The sequence below is a fragment of the Schistocerca piceifrons genome, unplaced genomic scaffold (genome assembly GCF_021461385.2).
Source record: "Schistocerca piceifrons isolate TAMUIC-IGC-003096 unplaced genomic scaffold, iqSchPice1.1 HiC_scaffold_2510, whole genome shotgun sequence".
Taxonomy (NCBI): domain Eukaryota; kingdom Metazoa; phylum Arthropoda; class Insecta; order Orthoptera; family Acrididae; genus Schistocerca; species Schistocerca piceifrons.
Window position 1 is genome coordinate 1,757,398 of NW_025728455.1, and position 13,649 is coordinate 1,771,046.

The 13,649-nt window shown below is 40.9% G+C and overlaps 1 protein-coding gene across 1 annotated transcript in view; it reads left to right on the forward strand.

Annotated features, from left to right (window-relative positions):
- The window catches only part of LOC124743682, a 125,439-nt gene that overhangs the window by 81,078 nt on the left and 30,712 nt on the right, over positions 1–13,649 (forward strand). The window contains exon 6 of the mRNA XM_047248858.1: positions 4,341–4,534. Within this exon, the coding sequence (XP_047104814.1) occupies positions 4,341–4,534 (194 nt within the window). The remainder of the gene's footprint in view (positions 1–4,340; positions 4,535–13,649) is intronic.

Below are 13,649 nucleotides of genomic sequence, written 5' to 3' on the forward strand. Positions count from 1 at the left end.
TATAAAGAAAAAAGATTGTGTATGTCTAGTCGTAACAGAATGATGGATTGAACATGGTGAATTGTGATTTCAATGCATCGGGAAGTATATCTGTACATAGGTGGTGATAGATTCATTTCCTAAGCAGCTGCACAATATAGCAATGCAAGTGTTCATCTGGACCTGCTATAGTGTACAAACAGGACAGTCAATACAGCTGTTACAATACGTCCTCTCATCGGCACCCTGTCAGCGTACCCTAGTATTTTCCTTGTTGTCTGTCAGAAGTGATATTGATTCAGTACGCCAACCCGTGTCTGTGACGCCTTTCTTAGCATTACATCCGCGGATGGGATATTCATTACCACACAGTGCCAGGCGCCTGCCCTTCATAACACTTGTTTGAAGAATCTCGGCAGGGTGCAGCACCTTCCAGAAGTGATGATTCGACGACTTTGTCGGGTAATTTCCTAGGACTGAGGAGAATCGAGACATATAGCCAGTGTGAGTGTGGGCCTTTTTTTGGATGCTGTGCAGATACAAACGATAACTGCACTGTTTGTGCAAAATGTGTATATACTGCATTGTAAAGTTACTGTGGTTTATGGTGTGGCATGACTAGAGAAGATGACTGTGTGTCCTATCGTGTGGGACGTAAATATTAGGGACATCGATAACCACAAGCGATTTTTTACATGGTAAATTACAGTATGTGCACTGTAGATAATGAGATTCGTTCCAGAGGAAACATTAGCTGCACATCTATCGGTGTCAGACTGCAGTTGCAATCGTAATATTTAATTGTAGTTAGACTGTTAAATATTCTTTTGAGTCTTGTATGTATTTGATGATCTGTAGACAATTTTTACGGGGTTTAACTGTCAGTGCAATGTAGCGATCTGTGCAAAATAATTTTGTCTCTGAAAGTCTTGTCTGCAGGAAACAATGGCAGATGGTGCTCCCAGACCAGCAGTTTGACGGGTAAGTTCACTGGTGGACAGGATCTCCTGTTAGGAATGTGCCCTGGGAAGCATTGCAACATCTCTAGGTGGTGGACCGAACTGCAGCTATGTGTCATCACACCAGCAATGGTGCCTAGGTGAACACGTATTTCGGTAGGAATTTCTCAAGTGCAAAGTATGAAAGAGATGACAGCGTCTCATACTCACAGAGCCCAAACTATTGCGTCATAGCTTCGCTGGGAGTGACAGTGCAGCGTCAGGTGTCAGGTGGTGGGATGTGTTTTTATTGTTAGCAATCTTTTATTTAAACTACAGTCCATCTAAATATATACTCTGCTAGCCACCAAGCGGTGCGTGGTCGAGGGCACTATTCACACCAAAGTTGTATTTCCCTCCTTCTGTTCCACTCTCAGTTTGTGTGTGGGAAAAACGTCTGTCTGATCACCTCAGTATGAGCTCCAATTTCCCTTATCTTTGAATGGTGATCATTGTTCGATATGAAAGTTGGTGGTAATAATATATGCTCTGCATCCTCGGCAAAGGTAGGATTTTGAATTTAGTGAGCAGCCCTTCCATTTAGTGCGTAGTCTATCTGCAAGTGTGTTCCACTTCAAATTTTCAATGAGATTTGTAACACTCTCGTGATGGTTAAAGGTACCAGTCACGAATCTTGCTGTTCTTCTCTGAACCTTCTCAATCTCTTGAATCAGAACCAACTGGTAAGAACCCCCATACATAGAAACAATACTCAAAGACCAATAGGATGCCACAAATTACAAACAACTACACCATACATGTGAAGAATATCGATTTAATTAATTTGCATAAATTTTTTATGTCAATGTGGTATTAGCGGTACAGTAGTTAAGGGGAGGCAGTGTATGCGTGGGTGACATGGAGCAGAGCAGCAGGTTAATTGCAGCACACTAAGTTAATTTGAATACTTTTTATGTGAAACGCAGTTCAATAGTTTAAGGGGATGGGGATGACAATGAAAACCATTTAACAGAACAACAGGTTAAGTGCCGACAAAGGGCTAAACATTAGGTTAAACAACCAGAGTACAGTGCTGAACATTACGTTACACAACATGTTTTCCCCATGTAATTGATTATTACAAGACCTAGATGTTTCTAAACAGCAGAGAATGATGAGCCAGAGAAATCCAACCCCCACAAACTGAATTTCTTATAAATAAACAATATACCTTTTCCATATATTCCATAAATTTTCTTAAATGTTTAAACAATATTCCATACAGAGCAATCAAATACCCTCCAAATGATCGATCAACTGAGTCTTTTTCCTACCAATTCCTAGAAAGAGGTGTTGGTTGGGTGAATTAGGTCAGTGCAGGTGCTCTTTTTTCCTGCCATTTTCTTAGGTATGCTGCATTATCCTGTTGCAATTTGAACTTCCCACCATTTTTTTGTGGGAAGAGGATGGGTGTTAGGTTAGCAGAGGTAGCCCAATTGACCTATCTTCCCATCGAAATTCCAACTTCCCACCAGGTGGTGTGTGGCACATCTGTCATCAACTAATATCACAGACGCCATCTTAGATGACATCATGCACTGTGTACGTTAGTACATGTTAGTGCACGTTTGTACCTGTTAGCCTGCTAAGATGGGTTGGTAATGGGATGTGGCAGTTGGTTGAGGTTCGTGGTGGAGACTTTAACTATTTCCTTGCAAGTCCAAGTGAGCGTGGCCCTCGCGAAAAAATGACAAAATTTGAGTTTCCCACCTGCAAGGGGGGAATGGCACTTTTTGAATTTCCGCCGCCGCCATCTTCGGTAACGGTACGTGCGCCATCATGGCCCCCATCGTTAATTTGCGATGGGAGCCCCATCAGTATGTCTGTGACGTCACAGGTCTAATGGTACTTGTGTCATCATGTGAAATAGTAGTGACAGGGGCTATTCCAATAACTCAGACCTCAAAGTGTACCTGTAGCAGTGAGGGGGTGGGGGAGTTAGTGTGGTTGGGGAGGGGGACAATAGGTTAACTGCAGTGACATGGAAAACCACTTAACAGGACAATAGGTTAAGTACCTGTCAATCAAAGGAGAACAATAGGATTGCCTCTGAATGCATACTGCCCACGATGTAGGTAACCTGCACTAACAAAATGCGTCAGCATCCCCTTCCTGAGGGGGAAGGGGAGTGGGAGGGGCTGGAAGGGACAATAGGTTAAGTGCCGCAACATGGCAAAGCATTTAGCAGAATAATACGTTAAGTACCTGTCAAACAAAGGAGAACAATAGGTTTCCCCCTGAGTGCATACCTGCCTCTGATGTAGACAACCTGACTACCCCTCTGTCCCGCTACTGACATGGTGCATGGTGCTCTATAAAATTTCCAACTTTGTTTGGGAACATTACTGCATGAACGACTGCAAATGGTCTCCAAGTAGCCGAACGAGACCGTTTCCAGTCATTTATCAGTCCAGATGGACCAGAGGACCCTGTTCATTCCATTATGGAGCCACCATCAGCTTGCACACTGCCTTGTTGGGAACTTGGGTTCACGGCTTTATGGTGTGTGGTCTACACTCAGACCCTACCATCAGCTCCTACACAATGAAATTGGGAAGCATCTGAAAAGGCCACAGTTTCCCTTACTCTAGGGCGCAACCAATACGGTCACTAGCACAGGAGCAGTAGCAGCATCTTCTACTATCATTCCCCATTGACAACAAATTGCATTGCACTTTCCTAACGGATACGTTCGTCTTACGTCCAACACTGATTTCTGTGGTTGTTTCACACAGAATTGCTTGCCTGTTAGCACTGACAACTCTACGCAAACAGTGCTGCTCTCGGTGGTTGAGACCATCGGCCACTGTGTTGTCCGTAATGAGAAGTAATGCCGGATATTTGGTATTTTTGGCACACTCTCTTGGAACTGTCAATCTCGGAATATTGAATTCTCTAACGATTTCCAAAATGCCTATGCGTCCAGATCCAACTAGCATTCCGTGTTCAGAGTCTGGTGATACCTGTCATGCGATCGTAATCGCGTAGAAACCCTTCTCACGTGAACTGCCTGATTACAAATGACAGCTCCACCAATGCACTCCCCTTTTAAACTTCGTGTACGTGATACTGTTGCCGTTTGTGCATGTGCATATCGCTACCCCCAGACTTTTGTCACCTCCATGTATAACACTGTAATTCATCGTAATTCATCACAATAAACGACTTTTATTTGAGCAAAATGTTCTAATGACAGACCGACACACAATTTTAATTTGCCGTGAAGTTTCATACCAGTGCACCCTCCAGTGCCGAAAGTAAATACTTTGCGGATACCTCTACATCACACGTGAGCTGCACATGATCTGGCACGCTGGATTAACTTGTTTTTAACTTTTAACGTCGCAACTTTTTTTGTTACAGACGACCTCTGTTGAATCATGACCTACTGTCCTACCACGAGCGGTTCCTCTCCTTCAGGGACGACTTTACTGCACTGTGCGTCGCTCGACATCGACGGGCGTCACAAATGTTTGGTCTCGCCGACGCACTGTATTCCTTCTATTATTACAACTGGTTCTTCGACCTACAGTTTGTAGGTGACATCGAGAGTTTAGGTAAGAATAATTTTCTCAGTCAGCCGCTTCATTTTTGTGCACTGGTGACTCCCTACTGTATTCCAGGTCGAGGACTGAGCCTCGTAAACAGCTAATGATGTGTGGTTTCACATTTTCCGTAATTTCCCATGTGACCTGCGTTAACTACTGGTGTGCTTTTCATTGCTGGTTCCTCGACTGGTTGGCAACTCTCCCCTTAGTTCTATTGCAAGCTGATTACTCCAGTTCGACGTATCTATAGACTCCTGCCCAATAGGATGTAAAAACCTACATATAGCAAATATTACAGTGTTTGGAAGAGATAAAAAGAATCACTTTAAATGTTACAGAAACGTCACTGGAGCGTCGGTTCCCCACTAGGCATCCGTGAATTTCGCGACGCTAGTGATATTCACAGACGTTGTTAACACTGCTGCTTGACTAGTATGGTTTTAGAGACGTTGCTGAAAACGTCGCGCTATTACATTTACCCATTGCTGCCATCGCCATAGCAGTGCCCAATTCCATCAAAACAACCAACTGACTCGTGTTCACTAATGCGCCAAAGGAACTGGCATAGGTATGTGTATTCAAATGCAGGGATATGTAAACAGGCAGAATACGGCGCTGCGGTCGGCAACGCCTATATAAGACTACAAGTGTCTGGAGAAGTTGTTAGATCGGTTACTTGTGCTGCAATGACAGATTATCAAGATTTAAGTGAGTTTTAAAGTGGTGTTACAGTCGGAACAATGGACACAGCATTTCCAAGGTAGGGCTCAAGAGAGGATTTTCCGATACGAGCATTTCAGTGTACCGTGAATATTAGGAATCTTGTAAAACATCAAATCTCCGACATAGCTGCGGCCCAAAAAGATCCTGCAAGAACGTACCAACATCGACTGAAGACAATCGTTCAACGTGACGGAAGTGCAACCCTTCCGCAATTTGCTACATATTTCAATGCTGGGCCATCACCAAGTGCCTGCGTGCGAACCATTCAATGAAACCTCATCGATATGGGCTTCTGGAGCCGAGGCCCCACTCATGTACCCTTGATGAATGCACGACACAAAGCTTTATGCCTAGCCTAGGCCTGTCTATAACGACATTTGAGTCTTGATGACTGCAAATATGTCGCCTGGTCAGACGAGCGGATGGACGTGTACGGGTATGGTGAGAACCTCATGAATCGGTGGACACTGCATGGTCGCAGCGGTCTGTTGAAGCTGGTGTAGGCTCTGTAATTGTGTGGAGCGTGTGCAGTTGGAGTGATGTGGGACCCCTAATACGTCTAGATTCTTTAACCAAATGAAAAATCAACTCTTCTGGAGTGTCTATCGTTGCCCCATACACCGAAGGCTTCATGTCCCTCAGTACGAGATCAGCAGCATCCTGAAAACAATATTCATCACACAGCCATCTGAACATGGTCTCTGAACACAGATTACATCAAAACTTCATGGACAGCTAGCGGGATAACGGTACGTCTGTGAGAGTTCTGTCACATGAGAGAAACTTTTCTTATCATCTTCGCTGAACAGTGTAAAGCTTTGCATACACAGTTCTTTTGAGACCGAACAAAAGGCCGGTTTTAAATGTGTTTGTTTTCTGTAGCTCAACAGCTACAGATATAAATTTTTTGCTAAGCAGTGAACTGCTGTGGACGAGCTAAATCGTCGTGTTCCGCTGCACCACAGTTACTGAGTGTGGAGTCTTGTACCGCAAGGAAGCAAGGGAGCAGACGTTGTTATGGATGGTTGGTATCCTCTTTCTACACAACAAATGCACGCGTGGACTAATATGGTTCTTTATTTACATGAACAGACTTTTACTTAATTTCAATAGAGTTCATGTGTTTTGGTACAAGTTCATCAGTAATAGTCCTCTTGCACGCAATATCGGTAACCTTGATATTACAAACTTTAGTGTCATTGCTAGTCCCACTATAGTTAACAATCTGGTCACAATGTACTGTCATAGGCTGCGATGTGCTCTGCAAACGTACTGACAGATGCCAAACAGGAGTTTGAGTTCGTGAGTGAGGCCTAGAGGGCGTTGGCGACATCTTGCTTGCGGGTGTGTCTCTGGCCTCTCTCGTGACAGGCGCGCTTGATTCAGCGTGCGGGCGTTCTCAATAAAAATGTGATGATGTGAATGGATGGCCCTCAACTATGTACCCTACGACAGAGTTGCAATATGAAAAGTTTTGGCTGGTTTCGTTGTCTAGGGGCTGGGATACGTAGTTGTCGCATTACAGGCCAAATACAGCTGAGTCTACAGTATACAATATGGATGTACACATGAATCGAATGGTCGAAGCTTCCTATGACTCAACAACTGCGAATTTAGGACGTAAAAAAAACGTTTATAAATGAAGCATTGCAATTAAATAAATCTGCAGATTATCTTAACGACTTTAAATGATGAGTACGACAGTAGAAGTACTTTTGACAGTGTGGTATATATTTCTGGAGAACACTTATTGGTGTCGATGGTCCAATAATTAAATAAAATATAAGTTGAATAACAGGAAAACAATAGATTCCTACTGCACGTAATTAGTTATGAACGACAACATAGCTCGCGAGATATTCACTTCTACAGGCACACTACGTCTTCACTGTAGAAGCCACGGAAATCTCACAAGTGCAAACGTCGGCATTCCGAAGTATTTCTATCTGTGGCGACCAGGCGCAAACCGCTGCCCACTCTCCAAGTCTCTGCCTCGACTGCCGCGTCAAGCACCTCCCCCGTGTCCTCTGCCGTACCCCTCTCCCACTTCCATCGAGTCTCCCCATTCACGAGCGCTGTGATTGGCTAGAGCGCTCCCGCCATGTCTTCAAGCCAAAGTACGCTCACAAACATCAAACACTCTCGAAATACTGGATTTACATCTAAATAACTTGAAATTAAATAAATATTCCTACGGCTGGACTATAAACAATCTCTAACATCCATTATTAAATACGTCAACAAATTATATAAACATATATCAAAGGAATAGCGAGCCAAAGTAACCCAGTAGCCTAATGTCTCCGTGCTTTCTAAAACACGGTAAATAATTGACCATTTTCTTCACGAATAGCATATATCGGATTTAAACAAAGACATAGATGAATAAATATATTTATAAGCATGCTGTGGAGTACTTATGGCCTGACGCTATCTATAGTAATCGGCTATTTTCACCTCCAATAACTCGTGTACTATTGACGTTAGATGCCTGTAATTCATACCACTTTAGGTTTAATCTAATAGCTTTCCAAAGACACGTCGATCGACGAAATCGAATGAAGTGTTTAAATTTTGGAAATTCATTGCTGGGTGTTACTTGTACAATTTACCCGCAGATACTAAACTTTAAACTAATAAAGATATTGAAAATCTGATTACAGCATCAGAATCGTCGTGCAAATGATAGTAATTTACATGTTTCTTTTTGAGGTATCATGATTCATCTGGCTAGTATTAACATCTATACAAACTGCGAAATGTCTGCCACGATGGTTTCAGAAAGTCCGCCACCTTTGGCACTCTCGGCGTGCAAGCCTCTTTCACTGACGCAGCCTCGCCGTGGAACTGCCAGCCTCGTGGCCGGGCTGCAGCCCTCTTGCTTCGGCCAACGTCCGGCACCACGTGGTCGGCCTGCCGAGCGGTCCACGCGACCATGACAACTCCGAACTTGGAATACTTTCAGGGCGCCACAATCCGCCTTTCAGAGGCGTCTACTATTGAACTTTGCATATCATCTTTGCCAATTGCTGTGCTGGCGACAGCTTACACCAGCACACTGAGGGCACGTGCAAGTGCGCTCCCTGGGATTTCCTAAAGCACTGTTGACGTATTTATGTGTCCCACTCTGCCGACCTCTCCCTGCTCCATAGCAGCTACTTCATCTCGATTAACAGAAAAGTTTCGATTATTCATCATACAAACAATGTACGTCTTTGAGTGCTGTCATTTGCGTAAACCTTGTTTCACTATCTCGAACGGTTTATGAAATATTATGTTGATTACGATCACATCACTATGATGCACAGGGACGGAAATGAACGCATTTCACGGAAGTGTCCAACAGATATTAAAATCAATAACTGGAGGACGGAATGAGATAACGATCTGTTCTAAGTTTGAAATAAAATTTCCATATTTTATCTACATTTCCAATAATGCAACGAATGAAGTGAAATTAAACATACACACGGTTAATGCAATGTGTTATTAGTTATGGAAACTCTTCCATATTTCGTGCAATGTTTTACTTAAGTTGACGTAGTGAAATATGACAAGAAGGAAATGAAATTCTGTACCTTAAGATGTCAGACAGTAGTATGTGCAAAGACGAAACTTCTTCACGCAATACTTTTCCAAAGATCGGATGATAAGTATTTCATGACAGCACAGGTATAATAATTTGGCCAGCAGTATCCACATTACACCCAGCACGTCTGAGGCAGTGAAAGTGTTAATATTGTAAATGCTGCAGTTATTTTAACGTTTCGTATATGATCTAAGTATAATATTTCTTATAATTTTCTATTTTTCATTAATGATTAATATTTTTATTTAAAATTGAATAGTTAATTATGGAATATAAATTGTTAATAATTTTCTTATAAATGTTGATTCTGTGAATCCTAATAATACTGAGAAAACTTTGTATGAATGATGTGTATAAACAGTAGTGTTGGTTGAAAAAATCATTTTAAAAGGTCAGTGTTACTGCGTTCTGCGCAAGGAAAGTACTGGATTGTACAGTATGATATGTTCATGATGAAAGAGGTGTTATGGTCGTTCTGACCGTTAGAAACTTAGTACCAGACAAGGGTTGCATGTATAACTAACTGATCACTGGCCTAAGGAGGAAGTGCAGTCGGATGTAAGTATGCCAATTCATACATGACTAGCTGCAAACTTTGCTGTGACATTCTGCTAATGCAGCACCTGCATAGTACCTCTAGGACAGTGATAAACATGAGTAATCATTAATATTAATATTGATATAATATACCTACAAAATATGTATAAGCCAATATTACCACCTAACTAGTGTATATGAAATCATATCAAAAGTGCTATCCTGACAGGGACACAAAATAAGACATAACTATTACTTTCACTTTACTGGAAATGAGATTTCTTGACAGGATCCAACTGTCTATCAAAAGATTCTGGCAGTGTCAATTAAATAAAATGTAAGGACTTACTGGAGACAGACCTGAGTGCCTGCCAAAATGTTGTACCAAGGTTTATCAAATAAAACGTAACCATTGAACTGAATGACTCGGTTTATGAACTATGACAATAAGAGATTTTCGAGTATCGTCAGTTATATCCAACAGGCTAGTTGTGGTGGTTCAAATGCAAGTTCACTAGCATTGTAATGGGACACCATTAATGAGATTAATGCTCAATGGATTTAAAAGTGCCAATGGCAAACAATTTACCCACTGACTTCTTGTAGATAAGTGTAATCAAACTGAGTGCCTTTGGTCGCCACTGGCCAATACCAGCTGAAGTAATATTCTTTTCAAACAACGCATAGCAATTAGGATCAGTATTTAAAGTAAAATCTTGATACTGATAGCTGTAGGAGTAGATTTCTAAGGAATTTCACACAAGATTTATTAAACCATAGATGAGTGGGTAACGTTAAACAAAAAAGCAAAGATAATTATGTAATTCAGGTTCATCCTCACATGGAATGAATTAATTAACTGTTCATTAGTACTCAGTGCTTCCACCTATTAGTGATGCTAAATTATTCAGAGCACCACACAGCATCATGGATTTTAGGATAGGCATGTGGTAACCTATGATATTGACGCACAGCAGAACAAGACTCACATGTGTGTACAATCTACAAACACAGCTATAAATGAGTTTCCCTTCCGAAAATCAGCGTTATAATAACACTACAGTGTTCTTGGCATAGTAGGTGGATTGCATTAGCAGACAGGTGCCAAGCCATGAGAGGTTTCATTAACTGGATAATCAAGGACTTGAACTGAACTGAGTAGTGATTTATTATTTATTATTTACTATTATTTGGTTATTATTTATCTTCACAGATCATGCACTCCCACAATGTGTGTTCTGGTGTGCCTGCACTGTCCCAGGAACAGCTATCATGTATCTATCTTCTAATTTTGTATAGATACTTAGCATAAGGGCCATAACAGTCAGCTAATGAATCAGTCCACTCGACGGGTTAAGAAACCTCGTTTTTACTCCCTCCCACTCGTTTTGCCACAGTTGTAATATGTAATCTTTTATTTATTACTTTTTAGGATTGGCCTCAGTTCCAGGCACCCTTCATACTTTCATTTGATTGCCTTTCTGTAGCCAGTAAAAGACCAGTTTTTTTTATTTTCCAACTATAGTGAGCATATTCCTAGAATTACTGACAAAGCATCCTATGGGGCAGTTCAATAGACACCCATTAATTTTGGCAGCACTCCTGACTGAACTCTCCTCACTAATGCAGCTGTCTCAACTAGCTCCAACCTATGAGCCCAAAGTCTCACACGATATCCTGTAATTGATGCTAATATAGATTGATGGTAAACTCTGATTGTTGTTGCCTGTTAGCTACGGTTATAACTTTATTCATCACATTTATACCTTTTCTGCCAGTTTTCTCTATTTGTAGTTCAAAGTTACGATGTTCGTCCAGAAGCATACTCAGCTATAGGGATAGATTTATTTAGAATCAGGAGTGATTTATTTATCGCTATCATGGGCGCCTCCAATGGACACTTGAATCGATATGGCCAAACTGTGAAAACAATGCTAATTCCATCTACCATATTTAGGAGGACAACGGTTCCATCCCGTGTCCGCCCATCCTGATTTAGGTTTTCCATGATTTCCTTGAATCGCTTCAGGCAAATGCCGGGATGGTTCCTTTGAAAGGGCACGGCCGACTTCCTTCCTCATCCTTCCCTAATCTGATGACACCGATGACCTTGCGGTTTGGTCTCTTCCCCCAAAATCAACCCAATCCTGTTCGTTCCCCTCAGTCCCTGATCTGACCCCCATATACCATAACTGATTAAAAATTGGCCAAGTTTACAGAGTAGATTCAGGAGGTTGAAACCTATTTCTTTAGCAAGGTATTTGCAGCCTACGTTAACTTTGGTGCACATGTGGGAGGGTATGACACTAACAGCCTACACATGTGGTATCTATTTACCAAATTTGGTTTACTATGCACTATGCCCCAATTGAACAAATTGTCCTGTCATGGGAAAAGTCATGTGTAACACTATACTGCACCATTTAGTATATAGATATAATATTTATAGCCAATTTTGGTATGTAGATGCAGTATAATGTGAGAATTTTTGCAAAATTTAACCATGAAATGCCTAGAGCATTTTGCTTATTGGAGCCGGCTGCGGTGGTCTAGCGGTTCTAGGCGCTCAATCCGGAACCGCGGGACTGCTATGGTCGCAGGTTCGAATCCTGCCTCGGGCATGGATGTGTGTGATGTCCTTAGGTTAGTTAAGTTTCAGTAGTTCTAAGTTCTAGGGGACTGACGACCACAGCAGTTAAGTCCCATAGTGCTCAGAGCCATTTGAACCATTTTTTGAACCACTTGAACCATTTTTTGCTTATTGGACTTGAAATGAAAGATACATAAAAACACAGAAAGTGTCAGATCCAATTTAGATAAAGTTTTAATTACTCAAACGTACTCAAATGAAATAGAATACGGTCGCCAGACTAATTAGGCATAGAAATGCGAAACATTTCTTTTAAAGAAAAAGTAGCCAGTTTTAGTGGAAAAACTCAGTCTATACTTGTTTCCTACGAAAATGCAGTGAAACCAATCACAAGCAAAAAAGTGGTAAAGTGGATACTAGCAGTTATTGTAAAACATGATTGGCCTCTGAAACACAAAAGACATTGGTACACTCATCAATTTTAAATACTTTGTCAAACCTGAGTAACTTAATCAGCACAACAATTGCAAGCCTACACTAACTGGAGATTGGACACAAGTCTAGTTTCATTTTGTGATATTTTCAACACAGCACGAATTCAATTAAATTTCACTTGCATTAAGATTCACTCTATTCTTTAAAAGCAAAAAAGTAACTGTTTTCATGGATAATGGCATTCATAGTAACCTTACCTTCAGTCAGAATAAAACAGCAAATGGGTGCTCATAAACTGAAATTGGACCTTTTAACACACAATGTGCACAAAACTCAACATAAATTTCAAAAGCCGTTAGAACTTACTACTATCATGTAACTTTGTGCATTTTGTGCAACTTTCAATGGGGAATCCCCTAATCTTTACTACTACAATAAAACAAACTATCCCACTTTCATGAATAATTTAAAGAATGCCAACTTTTGGAATTCTCTTTTTGAAATATTGATTCACCTTTTATGCATTTTTATAACTGATTTTACAGTGAATATTTTTACTAGGTACTGGTTTTCAAACCATTCATTAAGAACATTAACTTTAAAGTGACCACAAAATGGCTTGTTGTCTGTTGTCATCTCAGTTGTCTACATTTGAAACCAGAAGTTAAGCAAGTAATTTAAGAGATCACAAAACTTTAGAGTGAAGAAGTTCAATTACTGGGAGGTTTTCACAAAGCTACACTTACATCCTCTTCAACTTTACCAAAATCTACATTACTTTTAGATAACCTATTTCACTCAATTTTGAACAAATTTAACCAGTTAATCGTCTTTCTTTTTTTTATAATCATTTCTAACAATCTGGACACTCAGAAATCATTGTTCAAGCAGAGAGGATCCTGAGAGATATTTAGGTGAGGAACAGAATCAAGTTATGTACATAAATTTTGGTATGAGTTAACTTGTATTTGCACATACTAATTGTGCTGATCCATCACTTCATAATTCCTCCTCTCTGTTAATGTGATTGCGCAATATTGGTGGCGAGTATATGATGGCAGAGGGACTTGCCATTCGAATCAAATACTCTGTTATTTCTTCATGGAGGTCATCACGTTGTATAATACTTACAGGCCACAGAGCATCATATTAAATCCATTCATCCACCCAAGGCTTTGGCATAAGAAATCCAAGCACTAAAAGCGTAACTCGACACCTGCACAGTTAACTTCCCAACCACTAGCTGCCAA